This window comes from Argopecten irradians, chromosome 4 (genome assembly GCF_041381155.1).
Source record: "Argopecten irradians isolate NY chromosome 4, Ai_NY, whole genome shotgun sequence".
Taxonomy (NCBI): domain Eukaryota; kingdom Metazoa; phylum Mollusca; class Bivalvia; order Pectinida; family Pectinidae; genus Argopecten; species Argopecten irradians.
The window spans coordinates 22,589,217-22,614,882 of NC_091137.1; the positions used below are offsets into that span (position 1 = coordinate 22,589,217).

The 25,666-nt window shown below is 35.5% G+C and overlaps 3 protein-coding genes across 4 annotated transcripts; 1 reads left to right on the forward strand and 2 right to left on the reverse strand.

Annotated features, from left to right (window-relative positions):
- Window positions 1-1,041: 1,041 nt before the first annotated feature.
- LOC138320984 (D-ribitol-5-phosphate cytidylyltransferase-like) lies at window positions 1,042-11,213 on the reverse strand. Of its 2 annotated transcripts, none has more exons than XM_069264341.1 (10): window positions 11,193-11,213; window positions 8,335-8,479; window positions 7,615-7,775; window positions 6,592-6,692; window positions 5,299-5,448; window positions 4,575-4,679; window positions 4,269-4,314; window positions 4,038-4,131; window positions 3,399-3,684; window positions 1,042-3,104 (listed from the first exon to the last, which is right to left on the reverse strand). In XM_069264341.1, exons 2-10 carry the CDS (start codon window positions 8,475-8,477, stop codon window positions 3,003-3,005), a joined length of 1,188 nt encoding a protein of 395 aa, XP_069120442.1. In that variant the 5' UTR covers window positions 8,478-8,479; window positions 11,193-11,213; the 3' UTR covers window positions 1,042-3,002. The 2 variants fall into 2 exon arrangements, with proteins under 2 accessions (XP_069120442.1, XP_069120443.1); XM_069264342.1 differs by lacking the exon at window positions 11,193-11,213 and adding an exon at window positions 10,518-11,162.
- Window positions 11,214-11,295: 82 nt separating this feature from the next.
- On the forward strand, window positions 11,296-19,858 carry LOC138320985 (E3 ubiquitin-protein ligase RNF113A-like). The gene is made up of 10 exons (XM_069264343.1): window positions 11,296-11,422; window positions 14,109-14,188; window positions 14,763-14,855; window positions 15,180-15,287; window positions 16,631-16,740; window positions 17,137-17,243; window positions 17,454-17,543; window positions 18,033-18,126; window positions 18,763-18,869; window positions 19,120-19,858. The coding sequence occupies exons 1-10, from the start codon at window positions 11,326-11,328 to the stop codon at window positions 19,209-19,211; spliced, it is 978 nt and encodes a 325-aa protein (XP_069120444.1). The 5' UTR covers window positions 11,296-11,325; the 3' UTR covers window positions 19,212-19,858.
- On the reverse strand, window positions 19,854-22,610 carry LOC138320986 (complement C1q-like protein 2). The gene is made up of 4 exons (XM_069264344.1): window positions 22,168-22,610; window positions 21,543-21,596; window positions 21,288-21,326; window positions 19,854-20,292 (listed from the first exon to the last, which is right to left on the reverse strand). Exons 1-4 carry the CDS (start codon window positions 22,313-22,315, stop codon window positions 19,868-19,870), a joined length of 666 nt encoding a protein of 221 aa, XP_069120445.1. The 5' UTR covers window positions 22,316-22,610; the 3' UTR covers window positions 19,854-19,867.
- Window positions 22,611-25,666: the final 3,056 nt, after the last annotated feature.

The window sequence follows — 25,666 nt, forward strand, 5'->3', positions numbered from 1 at the left end:
CTGTTCCCCTTCCCCCAAGGATGTTTGTGGCTGATTTTGGTTACAATCCATGCCAAACTCTAGGACAAGTAGCGATTTAAAGGATTTACCTCTATTTCCCCTATTGGGCCCCGCCCCTCCTGCCCCTGGGGGGGTCAGAGCCAAAATTTATACAAGTTCTGTTCCCCCTCCCCCAAGGATGTTTGTGGCCAAATTTGGTTCCAATCCATGCAGAACTCTATGACTAGTAGCGATTTAAAGGATTTACCTCTATTTCCCCTATTGGGCCCCGCCCCTCCTGCCCCTGGGGGATCAGAGCCAAAATTTATACAAGTTCTGTTCCCCTTCCCCCAAGGATTTTATGTGGCTGATTTTGGTTACAATCCATGCCAAACTCTAGGACAAGTAGCGATTTAAAGGATTTACCTTTATTTCCCCTATTGGGCCCCGCCCCTCCTGCCCCCGGGGGATCAGAGCCAAAATTTATACAAGTTCTGTTCCCCTTCCCCCAAGGATGTTTGTGGCCAAATTTGGTTACATTTCATTCAGAACTCTATGACAAGTAGCGATTTAAAGGATTTACCTCTATTTCCCCTATTGGGCCCCGCCCCTCCTGCCCCCGGGGGGCCAGAGCCAAAATTTATACAAGTTCTGTTCCCCTTCCCCCAAGGATGTTTGTGGCCAAATTTGGTTCTAATCCATGCAGGACTCTATGACTAGTAGCGATTTAAAGGATTTACCTCTACTTCCCCTATTGGGCCCCGCCCCTCCTGCCCCTGGGGGATCAGAGCCAAAATTTATACAAGTTCTGTTCCCCTTCCCCCAAGGATGTTTGTGGTTAAATTTGGTTACATTTCATTCAGAACTCTATGACAAGTAGCGATTTAAAGGATTTACCTCTATTTCCCCTATTGGGCCCCGCCCCTCCTGCCCCCGGGGGGCCAGAGCCAAAATTTATACAAGTTCTGTTCCCCCTCCCCCAAGGATGTTTGTGGCCAAATTTGGTTCCAATCCATGCAGAACTCTATGACTAGTAGCGATTTAAAGGATTTACCTCTCTATTTCCCCTATTGGGCCCCGCCCCTCCTGCCCCTGGGGGATCAGAGCCAAAATTTATACAAGTTCTGTTCCCCTTCCCCCAAGGATGTTTGTGGCTGATTTTGGTTACAATCCATGCCAAACTCTAGGACAAGTAGCGATTTAAAGGATTTACCTCTATTTCCCCTATTGGGCCCCGCCCCTCCTGCCCCTGGGGGGTCAGAGCCAAAATTTATACAAGTTCTGTTCCCCCTCCCCAAAGGATGTTTGTGGCCAAATTTGGTTACAATCCATGCAGAACTCTATGACTAGTAGCGATTTAAAGGATTTACCTCTATTTCCCCTATTGGGCCCCGCCCCTCCTGCCCCTGGGGGATCAGAGCCAAAATTTATACAAGTTCTGTTCCCCTTCCCCCAAGGATGTATGTGGCTGATTTTGGTTACAATCCATGCCAAACTCTAGGACAAGTAGCGATTTAAAGGATTTACCTTTATTTCCCCTATTGGGCCCCGTCCCTCCTGCCCCTGGGGGGTCAGAGCCAAAATTTATACAAGTTCTGTTCCCCCTCCCCCAAGGATGTTTGTGGCCAAATTTGGTTACAATCCATGCAGAACTCTAGGACAAGTAGCGATTTATAGGAAATGTTGACGGACGGACGGACGACGGACGACGGGCCAGGTGAGCTAAAAATATTGATCAGATCATGAATAATTGATTTCAACATAAAATATTTTATAAATTTGAACACAATTGGTCATTATTCTTCTCGGGTAAAACTTAGATAGAACCAAGTGAACCTAAAGAAAGAATTCCCCTGAAAATTGAATAATTCAATTAAAAATTATGGTCAGTTTTAGATGTGTATCTATCGCTCTATACATTTCATTCTGTGAACATGACAAAGAAATATATGTATTACTGATAACTGGGAAGAAATAATATTATAACAGCACTCTATGACTAAACAATGATATCCACAACCTTTACATCACATATATACTATGGCTGTATGATTACCTTCCCATTACTCAGCATGAACTATCAAATTGTATACAACATAAACTGACCTCCAAAAGTTCTCTTACATATTTAAAAGTTTCCTGGTAGTTTATCTCTGAGAAAACTCTCGAAAAATAAATCAACGAGTAAGTGAAGATAAACAAGTTGATAATGATATACACTGATGGCTGCATTAAAAAGGTTTATACATTTCTGTACTTATGTATATTTGTAAAACTGCACGTGTAACATAACTTTTGGAGGGCAGTGTATGTAGATATGAACAAGAATATCATTAAAAATTATAATAGCTATATGTGATAAGGTGTCTGAAACCTTTATCTCTATATGTTTGAGTGGCAAATAGGTAAAGGTGTCCGACATTTTACCAATATTCTATATGTAATATTGTAATATCTATATGGATAATATTGTTTATGTATTGTTTTGTTCATTTCCAAGGGAAAATATAAAATTGTACATATCACAGTAGCAAAATATGAACTATCATAAAAATGAAACCTTGTCATATTTCACAAGTAAGATGAAGTAACATTGCAATAAACAACTTATACGTATCTTTATCTTTTTTATCCATCCACTGTTAAATTAGCTCATCGACCAGAGTAAAAAGAAAACTAAGCCTTTATTCCTTAGCTTTGATTTCCACAGAAGTAATTACTTTTGTGTGGACCATTTAACGATAATAAATAAAACCAAATGGGTGTATAACTGACAATGGTCGTTTTTAAGATGACATTCGTTCCTTGCGTCATTTTAAAGTATCATATCAACACCTGATACATGTATGTGGATTATCACCTTAGTATTCATGCAGTCATGCTTTGATACCACAGATTCTTCAATTACTCATACAGAGAGCATGCTCTGTGGTGTTCAGAAGTGGTCTTAGTCCAAGACAATATCTGTCAACCCATATTCACAGTGTGAAATAAGATTTCCTGTAGATCAAGTCTAGTCACTCTCAGACATCTAAGGCCATGTAGGTCTGTCCATGCATTACTGGGTCCCTTGTCCATAAAATACTGGTCACCATTTCTGATATGGTTGCCTTCTTTGTTTTCATCTGTAGATTTAAAGAAATTCCGATGAAGAAAATGCTCAGATCATTGAGGGTCCTCGTACTGCACATGTCTTTATATATATGTTCTCAACACATGTACTTAATCAAGCTGTATGTTGTAATAACTGTAATCTTACTTTTAATTTGGTATTTTTAAGAACAGAACAGAGAGTGATATATGATCAAGCTTATTGTTACTATAAACTAAACTTTACATTATAATGCTGTCATTTCTCACATTATAAACAGCATTTTGTTTTGTTAATATGAAATTGGAATTTGTTTTTAAAATCTTACCTCACACAAAACAACATAAACCAGCAGGTGTTTTTTCCTCCAACTTTTACTATTTTCCTGCATTACTTCTCTCCCCTTTCTACAGCAGCCAATCACATCATCCGACATTATCACATGAACTACCACCTTATCCATAAAAGGTCTTAAGGAAGTATGGCAGTCCTTCTTTTGTTCCTTGATAAGATTTTCTGTGATGTCTGTGACAGCATCACTGTCAAATTGGGTGTGGTAGTAGACGGTACAGTTTGTGTCAACAAGGTCACACGTTTCTTTAGATTCACATACAGTCACCTAAAACACACAATTTAAATATGACAAACAGGATTTTTTTAAAACCAAAACCAGAAAAATAATTAAGTTACAAAAGAAAATTAACTTTTTGACTCACGTCAGAGCTTTTTGTTTCGAGAAATTGAGGTCGTAAAATCTCATTATTATATAGTGGACATAAATTTGAAAAAAAATTAATGAAAAACAATTATGACCTGTTGGGAATCCAAAATTCTTTTAAGGTTTAAAATATGTAGTAAATAATAGTTGTATTTCCATTGCAACATCATTTTTAAAAGCCAAAGATCTGACATTTTCTGAAGACTCTATCAAATACAAATGTATACATTTGATATAATTCACTTTAAGGTCACCTTTAAACGCCGATCTCCTAGATCCCGTTGTAGACATGTGACAAGTTCAGTATCTGAACATCCCACAACTTGAACTTGCATTTCATTCTCTAAAACATCAAACATTTATAAATGACAAGTGATATACATATAGTCACATATATATATTTTGTTTACTTGTATTGTTAATCTATTGTTAGTACATCACTGTTATTTAGGGTGTGTTATGATATATATACAGTTGTACCTTTTAGTATCCCTTCAGCAGCATATATGTCTTTTCTTAAGGTTACCTGTAAATAAAATTATTCTTTGTTATGTAAATCTGAAATAATCAAGTTCACTTTCACCACCAGTAATTATCATTATTCAAATGAAATTATACTTAATGCTACTTACAGTAAAATTAAAGTTTCTTCTGACAAACTACCTTTAACTTTTGTTATGAAAAAATATTTGAAGCATCTTTTTATCAAAATCTATGAAAAACTAAATGCTGTGCCAATGCTTCTTATTATAAATACATATATATACGTATACCTGGTAAGCTTACCTTCCATAGGTTATGAGGCCCCTCTATAAGTCTAGCCTTTGTCCCAGCATATTTCAATGCTAGATGGAGACATTCAGTTCCATAGTCAAAATCATAGTCTGTGGCCTAAAATACATGTAATATATACAGTTGGTCTGAAATCTGTAATATATATATACAATGTACATGTAGCATGAATATGTAATATATATACAATGTACATGTAGCCCGAAATATATAATATATATACAATGTACTGGTAGCCTGACATATGAAATGAATATAGTTGGTTTTCTGAGTATATAGCAATAGACCAAAATATTATAACATACAATCCATAACCAAATATTTTTACTTTGGATTTAGGGCTAAGACCAAAATGGTTTTAAGTGCTATAACTGTTTTTGTTTATATGATGCACTTGAATTGGACCACAGTTGTTTGTTTGTGCAATAATGATAGACCTCAGGATTTAATGCTGTTTTGAGACCAACCCTGGTAAAACATGCCAAGACCGCATTAAAATCTGCAGGTCCAGGATTTATATACTACTGAACAAAACTGGTTGTTCAGCATTAACAAAAATACCAAAAGTCTAACTACTACAACATGCAAATAAAATTAAAATCAATGCCTAATTACAAGAATCCATAGAACTGATAACACCATTATACTGTATGTCATACTGCAGCATTTCTCAGAAAGTATTTTCAAAATGTCTGTGAAGGTTTCAGAGAAAGCAAACCTTTTCATAAGCAGATAATATAACGGAGAAGATGAATCCCTGTGGCATCTCACTGGCCCGATATTTATTCCTGTCTAACGATTCCTCCAGGTAACCACAATCGTCAGGGGAGATAACTGTAGATATTAGTGGACGGTGTACACCAGCTGCCTGGAATTAGCAGTAAACACATTACATATTGAACAAAATATACCCACATTATAAACGATTATCGAACAAAAGAAACAAACACATTTCATTCTAGTCTTGTTCAACTAAAACACTTCATTTTTATAGATAAATACAAACACTTTACTATTATAATAGCTCATAACTATTATAATAGCTCATAACAAACAAAATATTCAAGCACAATGTATGTACCGGTAACTTACATTTATCATCTACATCTAACAATATGTATACTACAGATCAGGGACCTGGCACAGAATTCTAACTAAAAGTATTGATATACCTGATACATATTATAATCATATATCAATGGTATTAACTCTACAGTAGAGAAAAACTGTCATATTCTTTTTTAATCCATAACTTTTTTTTTGATAAATGGGCTCTATATATCAGTGACGCATATCTTACCTTAAAGACAACTAATTTGATACTAAAATATATATATAAATACTGTTGGTCAGAAATTTGTGCCAGGTCCCTGTGCACTACAGTTGATTGATAATTTATAAAACATAAAATCTTTTATGTTTTGATACTGATAATAACATCTTTGCATCTGTTATTTATTCTCATTATTATGATGACTTCCATGTACTGACCATGAAAAAAACCCACCAAAACAACAGATATTCAAGAGATGCAGTTTTATGAAAACTAAGAGATGTCAGGAGGGTGACCTCTTATGTAAATATACTCAAAGACTCCCTGAGTTTTATGATGCATGACATTTTCTTTTTGCTTGCCAGGTGATTCTGTTGCTGGTACCCGACTGATATTAGACTAAAAATGTCTTTAAGATGTGATGCCCCATTTCCATATATCAAAGCAGGATGGGATGTACTGTGCACCAAATTGTTTCCACAGTGATTTAATTTTGTATTTAAATCCATCTTCTTATTGATTCAATAAATAGTAATTTAGATTCATGTGCTTCTACTATATCAAAGTTCGACAAATTTTTGCAGAGAACTATTTCCATCAATTTAATCTGACCTGAAATATACAAACGTTAATCATACATGTATGTGAAATGAGTTGTTTTATAGTGTCCAATCACCCCATTCCCATTTATGGCAGGACATAAAAATAGAACTGTATGCATGCCATCTTGTTACTCACCCCAGTTTCCTTGGAAGCCTCAGCTACTTCTTGTATAACACTCTCATCGACAAACAGACGGACAGCATCATGTATCAACACCACATCAGAGGGCTCCAAAACTGAAACAAAAACAAATAATAGGATTTGTTGTATAGTTAGCAGATTGACACAAAATCAGTTGATTTATGTTGTAAGTTCAGATATAATTCTATGACATGCCTACTCACCAAGTTATAGATAAAGCCACATATCGAGGATGAAGTTCCAATGTCTTATAGGCTGTGTTTACGTCAATCAAACAAATTCAGTTGGGAATGTAAAATTCTATTTATAGACCCTAGTTCAAGAGTCATGAATAAAAAAATGTGTTATTCCCGAGGGGCTCCCATCACCACCATCACTTTGTTGTAACTACATACCTGATTTCAGGGCGTTAATACCATTGTATATAGACCTATGATGGGTTTGAGTTCATCTCACCACCATCACTTTGTTGTAAAATAACTATGTACCTGATTTCAGGGCCTTTATACCATTGTATATAGACCTGTGACGGGTTTGAGTTCATCTCACTACCATCACTTTGTTGTAAGTACATACCTGATTTCAAGGCCTTTATGCCATTGTTGTAGATAGACCAATGACAGGTTTGGGCTCCCCTCACTGCCATCACTTTGTTGTAACCATGTAACTGATTTCAGGGCCTTTATACCATTGTATATAGACCTATGACGGGTTTGAGCTCCCCTAACCATTATCACTTTGTTGTAACCATGTAACTGGTTTCAGGGCCTTTATACCATTGTATAGACCTATGAGGGGTTTGAGCTCCCCTAACCATTATCACTTTGTTGTAACCATGTAACTGATTTCAGGGCCTTTATACCATTGTATGTAGACCTATGACGGGTTTGAGCTCTCCTCATCACCATCACTTTGTTATAACTACGTACCTGATTTCAGGGCCTTTATACCATTGTATATGGACCTATGACAGGTTTGAGCTCCCCTCACCATTATCACTTTGTTGTAACCACGTACCTGATTTCAGGGCCTTTATGCCGTTGTATATAGACCTATGACGGGTTTGAGCTCCCCTCACTACCATCACTTTATTGTAACCATGGCTCTCCACCAGCTCTTCTATATAATCCACATAGCCCTGGGACACTACCACAACAATGTGCTTCACAAAGCTCAGTCTGTACAGAATGGGAATTAATTTTGTATATGCATATTACAGAGTTATCAGTCCTTACAGTTAAAAGTACCGATTGTTTCATCATATTTTTTCAAAAGAAATGACGTAATTTCATCTCAATTGATAACAGCATAGGAGATAACTCAATAATATTTACAGACAGAATAATTAACTTAGGGGTATATAAAGCACATAATCTTGTATTGACTGCTCACCTTATAACTATAACGATTATAATTATCCATAACATTATTTAACATTACCATAATGAAAAAGACCTGACCCCATGCAGTTTCATGAATATTCCTTAGAGTATTGGTAATTTATCATTAACTTATGCTAATTTTTGTTTTCTAAAATCCTGTAATTCCTTCCTATGGAGAATTTTAAGTTAAGAAGTTCCTTAAGGATATGAAAAAAAAAACCACATTAATTTAAAAACACAAATGTGCTACATGTACTAAATATCATGTCTCGTCAATTAAAAAGCATTGCTTTCTACATACAAACAACATAAAACAATTTTTTTCAAATTGTTTGAAATATGTAAAATACTTTACGTGTGGAAGTTGTGAATTGTGTAGAGGATGATAGGCCTGTCCAGTACAGAGCAGAACTGTTTCGGCATAGAATTTCCAAATCTTTCTCCTGTCCCTCCAGCAGGCAGGACAATACTTATGGGTAATTCATCTGTGTCGGCCATTGCTGAAAAAAGGAAACCATACTTATAATATCAGAGCAGCTTAAGTAAAAGAGCATGATTAAATTAAACAATTTTGGCTTTCATTTGCACATGCAGTATGGTTTTTTCCCAACTTTCTTACTGTAACCACCCATATACCACATACACCCCCCCCCCCCCCCCACCCACCACATACACCCCCCCCCCCCCCCCACCCACTATATACCGGGTAACTATATTTACACATACTTTTTGCACAATTGAATTAAGCTTAGTTGCGGTGGCCGTGTGGTTAAGATGTCTTGACATATTACCACAAGCCCTCCACCTTTGGGTTGCAAGGTCAAATCCTATGTGGGCCAGTTGCCAGGTAATGACCGCTGGTTGGTATTTTTTTCTTCAGGTACTCCGACTTTTCTCCACCAACAAACCTGCCACGTCTTTACATGACCCTGGCATGTCACAGGCCCAATAACAGGTCTCTAGGCCTCTAAGTTATTCACAAGTCATTTAAAGATTTTAACCTATTTTAGCCCTGTGAACTTGAATGAAGGTCAAGGTCATTCATTTAAACAAACTGTATAGCCCTTCATCTCAGCATGTCACAGGCCCAATATCTTGAAAGCCCTTTATCCCAGCAAGCTACAGGCCCAATATCAGTACTCTGGGCCTTCTGGTTTTTGAGAAGAAGTTGTTTTAAAGATTTTAGAATATTTGACCCCTTTGACCTTGATTGAAGGTCAAGATCATTCATTTGAACAGACTTGGTAGTCATTCATCCCAGCATATCACAGGCCCAATATCAGGTCTCTAGGACTCTTAGTTATTCACAAGAAGTTGTTTAAAGGATTTTAGCCTATTTGACCCATGTGACCTTAAATGAAGGTCAAGGTCATTCATTTGAACAAACCAGGTAGCCTTTTATCCCAGCATGCTACAGGCCCAATATCAGTACCCTGGGCCCTCTGGTACTTGAGAATAAGTTGTTTAAAAATTTTAGCCTTTTTGACCCCTGTGACCTTGAATGAAGGTCAAGGTCATTCATTTGAACAAACTTGGTAGCCCTTCATCCCAGCATGCTACAGGTCAAATATCAGTGCCCTTGGCCATTTGGTTATTGAGAAGAAGTCGTTTGAATGAACAGTTTATGCCTGGCGCACGACGACGGACGGTGCATGATGACTCTGCTTTTCAAACTTTATATCACTACAAGAGAAATTTGAGGAAGATCCTTTCAGTACTTTCTGAGGTACCGTATTTTCCGGAGTATAAGCCGCGACTTTTTTCCCTGAAAATCGGGAGTGCGGCTAATACACCAGTGCGGCTTATCCGTGGAGGAAAACCAAAATCTGACCACGTTTTTGCATTATTACGTCGTGATTCACATGTGAAAATCGTAAGTTTTACTCACCATTTTTGTAAAGTTATGCATCGAACAAATCACTGTAAAAGTGTTTAAAAGATCAAATATGCAATGAAAATATATTAAAGATGAAAATAATTACGTATCAGATGCATGTTCACTCGTAAAATTGTTTAATTCAAGGAAATCCGCAGACAGAAACGTGTTCACAACACAATGGCGGTTTAGTAAAGTTATACACCGAATAAAATCACAGATTGCTTGAGTACTTTCTGAGAAATAGTGGTAAAAAGCTTCAACTATCAAAATCCAAGATGACAACCTGTTGGCCATCCTGTTTACCGATCGGTCCAAAAATGCAATATGCACATGCAACTAGATCCCTAGGGGAACATGCACATGAAATTTGAGACAGATCCCTTCAGTACTTTCTGAGAAATAGAATTGTCAAAAATCTGAGAAGGCTGCCTGCCAGCCATCTTGTTGACTGATTGGTCCCAAAATGTAATATGCACATCTAGGATCCTAGATGTGAAATTTGAGATCCCTTCAGTACTTTCTGAGAGACAGCGGTAACAAACTCTAACTACCAAAATCCAAGATGGCTGTCTGGTGGCCATCTTGTTGACCGATCGGTCCCAAAATGCAATAACTGTACAACTATAGGGCTCAAGGGGAACCTACATATATATACCTACCCTCACCCCTCGCACTCGCAAGCTATCAAAGAAAAATCAGTGGTCGCCAATGTCACAGTCAGTGTACAAACACAAAAGGGCTTGTGACATATTTGTCCAAAACCCAGAGTGACTTATCCTTCTCGTCTTCATATCATCCTTGAAGTCTGCGTACATGTACATTGCAAGTTGAAATGTGAGATTTAGTATCTGTCGTTTTAACGGTTATAAAGATGTAGAAGTATCAGATCCTCTAACTTTTATATTCGAAGCAGGATCATCTCTATGTTACAAAATATTAATTACATAATTTAACAACAGTATCAGCATTGTCAGCTTAAGCAGATATATTGCAAGAAGTTAATCAGATACTGAGTACTTCTTAGCCGTAAACAAGTTTCAGTTAAAAACTTTAACTTAAACTATGTATAGAAAATCGTCGCTCCTTCCAATAAGAAACACCAATAACTATTTTTTATCAAGATTCCCATTGTCATGGAAATGAGGAAGCTTGTTACCGAATCAACCAGCTAACAGTTCACATTAAACTCAAATGATACTTCAAATTATCATTTACGGAAAAAAACCCATAAACTGTACTTAGTTCTGGCTCATTTTAAGAAAAATAAGTTTGGTGTTAGTTAAACTCGATAAATCATTCGATATGAAAAGGAAGATTAGATTAAGTTACCCTACCGGATGTTTATTCCTTACCGGAAGTAAAATTATATTCCCTCATTTACGTATCGGTATATTTGATTGGCCATTAGACCATTTCCTTTACCAATCAAAACTCACGTGTTTGAAATTCGTAGGCACATCGTTCAAAATGGCCGACGACAATGCGACAGAGAAGACAGTGTGCAGCTTTTTCAAGAAAAGAGGCCGACAGCGAACAAGACGGAGGAAACACAGTGAATCAAACAGTAAGACATATCCAAATGGGTAACAGTTACCCATTTGAGTAACAGTTATCTGTTTGAGTAATCAATAAGCTACCCAAATGTGCCCAACTTATTAAAACCTATAATCCTAGACTATCCATCAATGTAAGAGTGAACGAAACTATGACCAATATTTACAAAATTTAAGAGTGTCTATATATATTCTATTCATCTTATAGTACTCTAGATACTTATTTAATTGGATACATATGTACATTGTAGAAGACACATCGTGAATATATACTGTATATGTAGCCTTACTGTATATATACTCCCATAACTTTACGAAAGCCGATTGCGGTCATATTTGCGAATGGGATTTTTTCTTATTTCTCGTTATTATGAGAAAAAAAGTTGTTGTTTTTTCCGAGAAAAAAACCTTAATTACGACAGAAAAAGTCGTCATTACGAAAAAAAAAGTCGTAATTATGAGAGCAAAAGTCGTAATTACGAGAAAAAAAGTTGTTATTAAGAGAGAAAAAAAGTTGTATTTACGAGAAAAAAAGTTGTTATTATGAGAAAATAAAGTTGTTATTACAACTTTCAAAATGATCTTCATTAAGGCGCGGGTTATACAATTGTAACAGGACATTAGAAAATGTAGCGGCCAGACCAGGATTCGAACTACCTGGTCACCGATGATCAACCTAGTCCAATCCCGCTACTCAAGAACATCTTATGTTTACAGGTGTCTCCTGTTATATAGAGGAGTTGTGCTTCTCTGGTGATTAGAATAATTAAACCTCATATAGTTGATTGCAGTCTAATTAACACTCTGATATGCCACAAGGTTAAATGTACACTGTCTATGGAATATTATGATTATATACAAACTCCAGTCTTTTAAAATAACCTTAATGTTTTAAGGACACATATGTCCACTTTCAGTTATCAATTATACATGCATCAAAGTTTGGCTATGTTTGATTATGGAAAGTTGGATTCTCTTTATATTTCAGTAAGCAAAGAAAATTCCTAAAAGTAAATAAAAAAAAAAAGGTATTGCTTTTAAAATTGTTATTTGATATGGGTTTCCATGTCTTAATAGCGAAATCTGGTTTGGTAAGTTTTGCTGTAGAAAACTCAAAACTATCATTTTTATTGAATTTCCCTACAGGTACATTTGCACTTTCATACATGCACTCTGTATGTATAGATTGTTTGTCATTTTGTTGGCAAACGGTGGAATTTAGATCAAATCCCATGTGGATTTGTTACCAGGTACTGGTCATGAGTTAGTCATTTGCTTCGGGTACTCTGGTTTCCCTGGCACATTTGACAGATCGTCAGCTGTCAATCAAACGGCACATGATTTTGCATTTTGTATTGTGTATGCTACTTTATTTGCTCCGACATTGAATAGAAATATGTGTGTTTTCGAGCATGATGCGTGGCTATTTTACACTTGGCGATCGGTTAATGACCATGGATGTGAATCTATTTGACTTAAATTACAAAGATGATCATCTAGATACACTTTCTCAAATGTCGTAATAACGACTTTATTTCTCGTAATAACGACTTTTTAAAACTTGTAATAACGACTTTTTCTCTCTTAATAACGACTTTTTTTCTAGTAATAACGACTTTTAAAACTCATAATAACCACTTTTTCTCTCGTAATAATGCCTTTTGAAAGTCATAATAACGACTTTTGAAAGTCGAAATAACGATTTTTTACTCATAATAATGACTTTTAAAACTTGTAATAGCTACTTTTTTCCTTGTAATAACGAGAAATTAATAACATTCCCGAACGTAAATATAACCCCAATCGACTTTCGTACTTATGGCATGTGCAGGATAAGTAGTCCTTCATTTAGGTAACAGTCCTGTATTCGAGGGATGATTTTGTTTCGCAAATGCAGGATTCTGTGAAAAGAAAATGGATAAAGTCGTTTTAAAAATTTCTATAAAAAAGGGCGTCATAATTTCCAGATAGTCATATAACTGACTGAAGACTATGCTTTTGTGTATGAACTATGAAGACTATGCTTTTGTGTATGAACTATTGAATAATATTATCTCACTTTGTAATAAATGACAATTTAGGTGCTCTCCATAGCAGACATCACAAAGGTTGAAAAAAATGGCAGGACATTCGAACCGGCAGGGACTGTGAGTAAGCCAGACCGAACAAGATTTTGCCGGAGCGAACAATAATGCGAATTTTTGAAGTAAACACAACTTCCTGCTATTAGTATCCAGGCAGCTGTTTTCATGATTATCTTTAGCAGTGAACGTTTTTGCCAGGTTTAGCACCTGCGTAATACATCAGACATACCATTTCTACCGACTTCCAGTAGTCAATGATTGCCGGACAGTCGGTCCTGACCGGATTTTAAAATAGGTGATCCGAGTCAAAGTTTGCCAGACATGTCTGTCAGACCAGCAAATTTCGCGATGTCTGCATAGACTGCAGTGTATAGCCATCAGGGGAATTTGTTGCAAATGCCATGGTTGATTGACTTTTACATGTGTTCTATTTTTAGCCCCATAGTAATCAATTGATTTTGTTTGTGACTTTTATATTTGTAAAATGAAATATGTTTCCATTTGAGTAATAATGTGAAAAGTTATATTAATCTGATGATATACATGTAGTAAGTTAATGAATTAAAGGTTATGGTGATTTTTTTTGTATGAAAGTAAAAATTATCTTTTGCAGGTGACAGTAATAGTGATGACGCAACCATCGTTAAGAAAAAGGAAAAGAAAAAAATGTTTCACAATCCCATGATGCAATCGGTATGAAATTTTCCTACATGTGATTTAAAATAAAATTTTCAAAAGTGGACATTTTTATAATAAATACTGGTCCATACAATTTAGACACAAACTAGAAAACCTTTTTTCGCAAAGTTCAAGTCTCTAAGCATTTAAAAGTGCTGTGTTTTCATCTTAAAGTTGTGTTCATGACTTAAAAATCATTATTAAAATTGTTTTAATTCCATGAGGAGATTTCACTCTTTTACTATTTTGTTATATATATGATATATACTGTATATTTATTTGTAGAACCATCCAGGTGTGTAAATGTTATTGTATCGTGATGTCTTGTCTCCATTATGTGTTATGTGTTCTCTTCCCTTGTGGGGAGCTCTCCAAAAGGAGGAGAATAAAGAAAGTTATGAAAAGAAGATGATCTGTTTTCTACCTCACAGCCAAGTGACGATAAACATTTATCAATGCCCCGAGTCAACAATGAAATAAGACTATAACGATTTATTCTATAAGTCTATGTTTTGACTTTATTTTTATGATTGTTTCTTATTCTGAATTTTAATTTCTTTAGTGATATAGTATCATTTTTTTAATATAGACAGGTAGGTTGAAAGCCAGTCAGGACCATCAGTACAGCAGCGACAGTGAAGAAGACAAAATTACAGTTAGTTACAAGTCATCACGGTCAGGGGTAAGTCTGTTTTAACAATTAGTAATTTATACAATCCTTAAATGCGTAACATAATACTTTTATCATTTGAAATTGTTCTGATAAGGAACAATGTTCCTATTAAGTTCATAAGTTTACAAACAGTCTTAAAGTTTGAATAATTAAACAATAACTGATAAAGTTATAAAGTTTCAGAAAACAAGTTTATCCTTTAGACACAGACACATAATAAATATGATTAGTCTGTCAAATCATTAAATTCGATTTGAATTTTTAATGAATGTTTATCATAATAATTTGCATTTCAAGGATATGAACTTATACAGTAGTTAATGAATTTTGTAGAAACGCGAAGGACCAACAGATATGGGGGCCACATCTGTTGTTGAGATAGATACGGCTAAAGACCAGGATGCTCAGGCATTATTTGAAAAGTCTCAACAAATCAACAAGGTAAGAAGTGATATGTGCTATCTAAATTATTGTTGTCTATATCTTTTGTTGAACAATTTATGTATTTGCATGTTATAGAGTTATCTGCCCTTGTACGTAGGTATTGATTATTATGTTGTGTGTTTGCGAGCTTAACATGATACTTTTCAGATTTTTTTCACAAAAGAATTAGGTTACTGTAGATACATGGGAGGTAACTCTAAAATGCAAAGACAGAATACTGTAAATTGTAGCATTATGAATGTCATTGACATATTTTGTAATCTTGATGAATTTTTTTAGTTAGTGTACAAAGGTATTATTTTGCTTTAATATTACAATAATTGGAAATCAGAAAGAAACATTAGTTGGGAGGCTAACAGTAAAAAAGTCTTTTAGAATATACAGTTAAAGTATTGGATAGAGGGATATAAGAAGTTTATGGTTTCCCGAGACTTGTCTATTTCCCGAGGCGGAGCCAAGGGAAATAGGCAAGTTTGAGGGAAACCGGAAACTTGCTATATCACTCAATCCCATACTTTAACTGTTTTAATATACCGATACATACAAAAGCTATGATTAGACTAAAAATATATTTCTTTCATACGCTAACGTTATCTATTCCTGTCGCGTACGGCAATGGCCATTGGAGATTGAGATAATTTTACATTGTAATCGATCTACGTAATCTTATCTTCAAACATGTAAATTATCGAGGTGATAACTGTGATTCCATGTCCGTTTTGTTTTGCTTCTATTCAAACTGCAGGTTAAAATTTGATTCCGCTGTGATTTCTCGATATTTCAACATTTATACCACTACAGTAGGCATAATACTAAATTTATATATAAATATTGTTGAAATTCCGAGACGTTAACCACTTACAGCTAGCCAAAATATATACAAAACAACTGTATGTACATGTAAAAGGTATTGTCCTCTGACCCCATTACATTTTTTCACAAGCCTCATGTTCGGTAACAGTTTCCGATCGATACTAACGTCGTCTGAGTACGTCAACGGAGATGGCGTGATCGGAAACTAGCTTTGTCCAATTGTTACGTCACCTAGCAACTGATGGCGTGATCGGAAACAAGTCCTGCCCACCTCAAATCTGATTGGTTAAACGGAAATATCTGAGTGCAAGGGTGTGCTAGCTTCCAGAGGTGTGCTAGTTCGATGACTAACATACAGCTGGGAGAGGTTTTTGGAAAAGTAGGGAGCTAGTAAATTTAACAAAGTATCTTTTATATAGTGTAAATAAAGTAAAGGTATATTAACATAGACTAATAAACACAAATATAAAATGGTTCTGTTTTATGATACTAGTACATATGCTATACATTTTGTTTTTATATTATAGGAAGGCAAAGGGAAGGAGGATGACAAGGTATACAAGGGAATGAACAATTACCAGGTGTTTTATGAGAAGCGTGATACAGCCCAGGGCAATGCTTCTAGTGGAATGGTCAGGTATAAAATCACATAACAACATTTAGATTATTGTTATGGTAATTTATCTAGAGAGGTTTTCTGTATATTAGACACTATTATATCTTGAACATTCATTAATGTCATTTCCCCAAATATTTTGGCTTTCTACCATTAGCTCTCCATCCCTGATTCTTGAGATGGAGGTTGATGTGTGAGCCAGATAATGATATAGTTTGTTGGAATTTATCACCAATAATTGTATACTCCTAGTTCCTAATTATTAACCAGTATCTGGCAACTGCTTTATAGTATACATGAAAGTCTGAAAATAAGCTAGATATGGTGGAACTTATAGGTGATAGAATCTGTTGAACATTTAATTTTCTTAAGTCAATGTAGCCTTAAATGTAAGTTTTTCTATTATCATTGTTTTAGGAAAGGACCCATCCGAGCCCCAGCCAACCTGCGTGCCACTGTTAGATGGGATTACCAGCCTGATATCTGTAAAGATTACAAAGAAACAGGATTCTGTGGCTTTGGGGGTAGGTATGACATACATAACACAGTTCTTTCAAATTATACTGAATCTGTACTTCTTATAGTATTCCATTGATGATTTAATATGTAAAGAAATGAAATGGTAAAAAAAGTATAGCATATCCTTGTATCAATATATGGTACTATAATTTGTTCTTCCACTTGTAGTTGGGATTTTAAAACTTTTACTTAGCTCCTGTGGCTTTTTATTTCAGATTCGTGCAAGTTTTTCCATGATAGAGGTGACTACAAGCATGGCTGGCAGTTAGAGAGAGAGATGGAGGAAGGCAGATATGGAAAAAATGGTAATATTCTTCTACAGTGCTATGTAAACATGAACGTGATTTAATGTCTTACATTCTTTGATTTCCTACCTAGCCTCAGGATCATTAAATAATCTTATTTTAAAGTCCAAATTTGTCTAAAGTTAAGACTCATCCAAACAAAGATGACACTACAAAAAGTTACGTCATTTCTGATTGGCTAAGTCTAAACATAAGTCTAAGACTGTTTCATGGTCCTGGAGCCTTGATCAACTGATTTCTGTTGCGTATTACTGATATGGATGGTTTAGTGGCACAGAAGTAAGGTGTATCACACTTGTCTTTTAACTAGATAACATGAACTTGATTTCTGATGAGGGTTAAGTAGGAGGTGGTCTGCATGACATTAGGTTTTTGTCCCAAATACTCTGTTTATCTTACAACAAATGTGAGACCACTTGTCCACTTCCATTTCAGCCAACAAAACTTCTTTTATTTAAAAATAATTGTGGTATGATATTTGTTTTACAGATGAGGCAAACTATGAAATAAGCAGTGATGAAGAAGAACTTCCTTTCAAATGTTTTATATGTCGAGAATATTTCAAAGACCCAATCATTACGAAGTAAGTAACTGGGGTACAAAATATACTACATATATATGAGAATCAACAAACTACCCAGTATATGTGTTTGAGCGGTATCAGATTTGTGTAGTATTACTTGACTCTATTTAAGCATAAGTGAAGTATTTTTTACCGTTTTTATAAAAATCACATATGAATGCTGCTACATCTTGTCGCCAGGTATGCAACAGTAGTACTGTGATTTCGTCTCTGAGACTCCTTTCGAGCGTATTGATACTGATTTGTTTGTTTTTTTCTGTTCTCAGAAATAATGTAGTTCACAACAACAATGTTCTTGTTTTTAAGCTTTAAATAGAGAGTCATAAAATAAAACATTAATTTAGTTTCATAGATACTCAGTGGATAGTCAGGTACCCTTGGTAGCATGGAAACCCTAGGGAATTGTTTGACCTCGAGAATCAGTTTCCTAGGGCTTCCTTGCTATGTCTGGTTTTCTCAGTACAAATATATACTATTGATTTTGCTTTACATAGTCTACTCCAACAATGTTAGAGGTATAGCACGACAGGACACTTTTGATCATTACCTCATGTCGATATTGCCAATCAGAAGTTTCTCAATATCAACATCTATTATTATTGGATTATACATAATTATTTAATTTACCTGTTGCAGATGTAAACATTACTTCTGTGAGAAATGTGCCCTTAGCCAGTACAGGAAGTCCAAGAGGTGTTTTGTGTGTGGTGAGCATACTATGGGAGTGTTCAATCCTGCAAAAGGTTTGTTACTTAACCACCATATCTGTTGTTTAGAGTCACTTCTGTTTTGTTCAAATTTCAGAATTTTAGAATTTTCAGTTTAATTGCTTTGTTTGTTTCATTGTTCTTTCCCATAAATGATACCATATATTAGTTTCCAGTCATGTTTTTAAGTTTTCGGTCATGTTATTTTAATCTTATTTTGAATGGTTGTCTTCAAAATTTTATTATGGTTTAATTTTTCTTTTAACCTTATTATTTTCTTTTGCAGAATTGATTGCCAAAATGAAGAAAGGAAATGTTCAAAAAGACAATGTTGACACAAGGGATCAAAGTGGGGGAGGCAGTGATGAAAGTGACTAATATTATCCGTGGTGATTACAACTTAAGTGAGGAAATATGTTGTGTTATGGTTTGAGTGGGAGAGTGGCAAAATACAGGATAATCATGAGATATTATGTTCTACAATTCAAAGAAAGAAAGTTAGATACCCTGCGCTGTGATTCAAACAAAAGATAAAATGATGTGTTTTGTGTTGCAATTCCAAATTTTGCACTGTGATTTCAATTTGGACTTTCTCTGTCATCACACAAACAAGAGTGTGATGTGTTTTGTGTTGCAATACAACCTGGTAAAACACTAGAGGATGTGTGTAGAAGATAGCTCATCTGTATTCAACCATGCATCCAAGGAAACTGTTGTTATATCAAGTCAGAGTACTACAATCTATTCTTTTGTTGCAAACTTTTGTTTGGGCTTGAAATTGCAAATGATCTCCACGAGAAGCATGTCTATCTATCTCTTAAATATTGTGGAAAAGCAAATATATAGTGCTGATTTTAATGCCAATGAAATGGCAGTTTCATAGCATTTGTAAGGTGCAAGTTAGAGATTAAACCCAAATTTCAAATTTTTCAGAGGGCAAGCAATGTCATCAAAATTGGAATATGTTTGTGTTGATATTCTTTTGTATAAATAAATGAAAAATAAAAAATGGATAAGAAATCAAATTATTCATTTTAATAATCATAAGCTTGGATCAGGAATCCAGAGAAAGTACTGTAAGCATCGCCATTGATCTTGGTTCCAGACGCCTCTGAGAAATGCTCCACCCAAACCATCTGCCCAGCCTGGAGTCGTACAACCACGAGCTTGCTCCCATTATCATAATTGTTACCGTTTGCAAATATGTAAGCAATTTTCTGATTATCTTTGACAATGGCAACATGGAGATGCGAGTCGCTTCCGTAACACATAGCAGTCACAGAAAAGGCATACAGACCAGGGACGGGGGCGGTGAAGTGACCTTCCCTGGTGTCATAGCCATTCCCATCGTTTGTTATTATGGTATCGAATACTACGATTTGATTTAGGCCGAGTGCCTTTGTTGTGGACAATGACGTAGAAAAGCCAATGCTGTTGTCTCCAGCTCCAAGGCCTGAAACTGTACACAGAAATACACTGTGATAACATCGAATACAGCATTTTCCGAATGGATGGAGTTTAATCACTAATTTTCAACCATCATCTTCTTTGTTTAGAATCCAGATTTTGCTTCATATAAAAAATATTTGAACACCTTCAATTGGAATGTAAATACCAGCATATACATTTGTACACCGAGGAAGGGTTTTGTTTTTGATGCATGACACATATATCTTAAACGGTTAGGCATGCTTTTCATCCTTCATCAGTTGTGGATGCAGAGGGCTTCAGAAATTATCCTCCTCAAACCACGATAATTTTCTTTTGATATAATTTATTTTTGCCAGCTTTTGCAATTTTTACATTCAAGGAACTCGGCCCCAGGGCATGTGGAAACCCACAGAGATAGTAAATATATTCAATACTATTATATGAGAGCTTCAAATGTGTTCATTAAATGGCACTAATGAAGCATCATAAAGCATGTAATGTAAATCATTTTCATGAGTTGAGATCAAGCAATCAAATTTGAACCAAGACCGTTTCCATAGGAGACAATACAATTACATCAAATTGGTGTCTACCTTTAGATATTTAAGATAACTTTACTTCTGACCTACATGTATTGATCAAAGCCATCATTTATTAATTATATTGAACTGTTTATTGTCTGAAAGTGAAAGTAATTTATGATTAGTTGCAGAGGTCGGAGCTCTATGACAAATTTCTGTTATAACGAACTATTTCTCCTGGCCCTTGGAATTCGTTATAGGAAGTTTTTACAATATATGGACTTTAATATTGAGATGAAGATCATGGTGACCGAATGGCTGTGTACTGGACAAAGGGTTTTAGGGTATAACTACACTAGATTCTACTTTATAAAATGTGTATCAATGAATTAGAAGTTAAAGCTCTAATACACTCAAGGATATTCAAAACAGAACAAGTACAATGCCCCTCTGTTCAAATGAAGGAATGCTAACAAACGTGGACCCTGTAAGAACGTCGTACCTCTCTTCTGTAGGCTTCTTGTAAGCAGGTTATTATGGTCTGTAACAAAAGTAAAAGATGTGTGTATCGAACTTAAAACAATATCCAAAATAGAGGGCTAACTTAAGATTTGTTTTAAACACAAAGTAGATGATTAAGAACATTTATGAATAAAAAGTTAATTTACCAAAACATAACATGAAATTTTACACGTATCTAAACGTTATATAATACACTGTCGGATGCTGTATTTACGTACAAATTATATTAACTTACCCTTCAGTTCATGGTTCTCCTTTTCGAGTTCCTGAATTCGCTTTTCCAAGTTATCTGTAATTCATTATAGAGTGAATATATACTTTCAGTGATTGTGTCGTGTGCTTATGAAATTCATTCTTATGTCTTTCCTAAAAAGAACTATTCTTAAAGATGTGCAACCGCGGTGGAGCATATTTAAGGAATGATAATATATATGTAAAGCAAAACCCGCCCTAGCGATAACTTCTGTATATAAGTACCACCTGTTTAATAAGACCATTTTGGTTTTGTCGGAAATGGCAATCATGGGGCAATTAGACCCATGTATAAAGATCACTGGGCTATAAATATATTTTTTCTCCGCCACCCGTATGGTGGTCTTTTTTGTCTGTATTTAGTATAATAGATATCGAGACTGTTAAAAGGAAAATTTTTCAAATCTAGTAAACACGTTGTCAAAATCTATCTCACGAATTCTTATCAAATCGTTGAAACTGTATTAGGTCAAACAAATTGTAGTACCATTCTAAACAGAATTATATTTGGATTGAAATTAACATAACTGATTATAATATAAACTTCCATTGTTATGGAGCGTTACATGATGCTTTACAAACATTGCTATCGCTATATTTAGTCTTACCATTCCTGGCGTCCTGCTGGTGTATATGGGTTTGGAGAGATGCCTGTAAGGCCCGGACTTGTTGTTGTAGGGATAGGTCCTCCACAGTAACATCTCTGTCACATGTTGCTACTGTAGCCACAACGCAGATACAAACCAACGTAAACATATTGTAAGATTTCCTTACAGCTATTCAGATCCGAACTGTCTGTTACCTAGTTTTTATCTTAAAGATAAGACGACACATTTTTTCCATAGGGTCATGGATAAGATCAAGATAAAATGTAATATATATATAGATTTATACGTTTGGGCATGGATTATAATTCTCGATATGTTTGTATGCATTAATGTGTCAGTGGTTACTATCACTTTCGTAATATCCAACCCTGTACAATGCCATAGCAAACCTGAATTAATTTCAAGAGGAAAACACCTGACCAATCAAAGGCCTGCAAAGACTACATTTGAAGATTACACAGAGATTCTCATGATTCTACAGATATAATACGTATATATATACGTGCAATGTAGAATGCGATTTACCTAGTGAGTACCTTGTATCCCCTTTTTATCCGCTTCTAATGCGTATTATATATCTTACTATATCTCGACATTTCGACACATTATGTACAGTTTACACACATGTACCTTTATTCATTGTCAAATGTAGACCTTACCTTAGACATTTGACCCTCATTACATTATTTTGATTGGACAATCCACAGCATCACCAGAATGCCCCCGTAATATAATGTTGTCATATCTTCTATGTAACGCAGCATCTCCCTAAACAATGGCGAATATACTGCTCGGTGTTTTAATGTTATTGGTTATATTATGAAATTACGAAATGCAATACAATGTCAGTTGTATAAATTGGTATTATCAATGGAGCACCGCCTAACAAATACTGTCATGAGGAAACACGGGCAATATTTATTGATAGACATGTATTGTTAATGCCTTTGATAAAATAACTTATACAAACAAATTCGACTCACACTGTAAGCTTGTGGTACATCATACTTACTCTTTTGCAAATAGTACGAGGTACCTTCTTTTGTCAGCTTATTTTTTAATAGACATAAGTTACACGGATAGATATTTTACGACCGCCTGTCGAAGACATAATGGCCGCGCGAAAAAAACACCCTTGAATTTGCTATCTAGGTACAATGCCATTTATTCATTTCATTTCAATACACAATAAACAATGCAGATGATAATGGATGGTACAAGTTCAAGAGAAGGACCTGTTCGGATATTCCGTTATTGCGTTTCCTGACGAGTCAACAAAGTGGTCCATCCAAACCATCCGTCCTTCCTGGAGTGGGACAACTACGTGTTTACTACCATTATTAAAATGATTATCGTTTGCAAAGGCATAGCCAATTCGTTGATCGTCTCTCATGATGGTAACACAGATCTCTGCTTCGTTTCTATCACACATGACGGTCACGGTGACGGCGTATAGACCTGCTACGGGGGCAGTGAAGTGACCGTGTCTGGAATAACGTCGAACATTATAATTTGGTGGTCACCAAGAGCAGTGGAAGCTGACAGGAACGCAAAAAAACCAATGCGTGAGTGTTCAACTGAAGCTGAAATACATTCAAGAGAATTCTCGGTTACTTTCGCACTGTCGCTCGTTTATCCCTGGGAATATAAACCACTTTTGCTACGATTCTTTTATACATATTTAGGTCAGAGAGCGAAACCATGAAATGTATATGTATCATACTATATCAAAACAAAACAAAAGAAACACACCAGGTTGTTATGGTGTCCCAACATTCTACAACCACAGCCTAATATGAGTTGGGCGTTCGAAACTGAGCTGGGGTAGTTGTTAGTAGACATTAAAAAAATCCACTTGATTCCCAAATAAAGGCTCTATATACGTAACTTTTCAATTTTTTTTTAAAATAAAAAAACATACACAATAAGCAAACATTTTACCAATGGAATAGAATAAAGATGATACTGATAGACGTGTATTATGACATTATTCCGTACAGATAAACCTATGATATCGATCGGTCAAACATCGTCTGGTAAACATACATGTACCTGCCATCTTCAGACAGTCGCCATAGCAAAACCGACAATTATTGAAGCGTTTCTTATATTGGCATACACATACGGTAGCAACATTTTTGGTTCCGCGCGAAGTCGATTGGATCACGTGATATTTTTCGGAAATCGAGACATTCCGTGAACTTTGTCGTATGATACCATTTAGTATGAAAACAGGTTTAGAGAATTGTTTTGGTTACCCAGTGAGCTAAACCTGAAATAGGAACAAGCCTGACAACATGTCTTTGTGTGTCAACTTTTATTGTAATAAACACTGAACATTTTAAACACAACCAGAACTACGCAATCTATTCAGTAAGCATGAACAAGGAATCCGGAGAAGGCATTGTACAAATCGCCATATATCCGTTTTCCTGCTTGGTCTATATACTCCACCCGGCTTGGAGTTGCACAACTACAAATTTGCTTTCATTATCATAAAAATGTCCATTTGCAAATGCTCTGCCTGTCATCAGACCACCTCTCATGATGGTGACATGAACATTTGCCACATCTTCATTACACATGACAGTCACGGAGAAGGTGCTATGGGGGCAGTGAAGTGGCCGTGTCTGGAGTCATAACCGTTACCGTTGTTGGTTACCACAGTGTCAAACACTATGATCTGGTGATCACCAAGAGTTGTGGTAGCGGAGAGAGACGCAGAGAAACCAATACCTGTTCCGTTATCTGAAACTATAGACACGCACAAAAGTTACAAAACTATGTCTTGCAGTTAGGGGATCTTCTCTGGTGAGGTTTCAGTCTCGTTTCAACATTGATTAAAGAAATTTTGTGATTAAAAAAAATAAATGTATCTGTTAGAAGCAAGTTGTTATATGAAAAATGTTTGCTTTTGCTGTTTGTAGAATATATTTTATACACGAAGCTTGAAAATGACCCATTTGACGACCATTTAAAAAAAATGCGTGCTTCTTGGACTTCAAAATTTTCATTTAAATCGCGATTGCGCCCACACATTGAGCTTTATCAAGTTCAATCCTATTGTACATCTTTCGAAAGTTCATTGTGACAAAAATGTTAAGCATTCAAAACGAAATTTAGACGTATTTGCTCTTTAATTGGTACTTTTTGGGACTAAGAATATATTGAATTATTGGAAGAAAATGTCGAAAAATAACAAATATTATGACGGACAAAAAATCAAACACACTGATCCCCATTGTTATGCCGGTTTTTGAAACAGCAACCGTTTTTCGTTTAAGTTGCATTAAGTTGCAAATGAATTGACTGTGTGTGTTACTATCATTTTATCAATTATGCAAACTATCATACTTATCAGACAAGCAATTTGGATGCTATTGCTGTAGCCTGTCGTCAAAACAGTAAAATCCCGGTTAAATGTTATATAGCGTCAAATGTATGTAAATAGTTAAAACATAAAGGACAAAACCATATGATTTTTCTTCCATTTTCAACA

Excerpts from the sequence above, each read along its gene's own strand:
- LOC138320986 (XM_069264344.1), bottom strand. The coding sequence starts at position 22,315 with ATGTTTACGTTGGTTTGTATCTGCGTTGTGGCTACAGTAGCAACATGT. Across the intron at positions 21,327-21,542 it reads GGAGAACCATGAACTGAAGG|ACCATAATAACCTGCTTACA; the intron begins GTAAGTTAATAT and ends CTTTTGTTACAG. Across the intron at positions 20,293-21,287 it reads AAGAAGCCTACAGAAGAGAG|TTTCAGGCCTTGGAGCTGGA; the intron begins GTACGACGTTCT and ends TTCTGTGTACAG.
- LOC138320985 (XM_069264343.1), top strand. The coding sequence starts at position 11,326 with ATGGCCGACGACAATGCGACAGAGAAGACAGTGTGCAGCTTTTTCAAG. Across the intron at positions 16,741-17,136 it reads GCTTCTAGTGGAATGGTCAG|GAAAGGACCCATCCGAGCCC; the intron begins GTATAAAATCAC and ends TCATTGTTTTAG. Across the intron at positions 18,127-18,762 it reads AAAGACCCAATCATTACGAA|ATGTAAACATTACTTCTGTG; the intron begins GTAAGTAACTGG and ends TACCTGTTGCAG.
- LOC138320984 (XM_069264341.1), bottom strand. The coding sequence starts at position 8,477 with ATGGCCGACACAGATGAATTACCCATAAGTATTGTCCTGCCTGCTGGA. Across the intron at positions 6,693-7,614 it reads CATAAAGGCCCTGAAATCAG|TTTTGGAGCCCTCTGATGTG; the intron begins GTACGTGGTTAC and ends TTTTTGTTTCAG. Across the intron at positions 4,680-5,298 it reads TATTATCTGCTTATGAAAAG|GCCACAGACTATGATTTTGA; the intron begins GTTTGCTTTCTC and ends CATGTATTTTAG.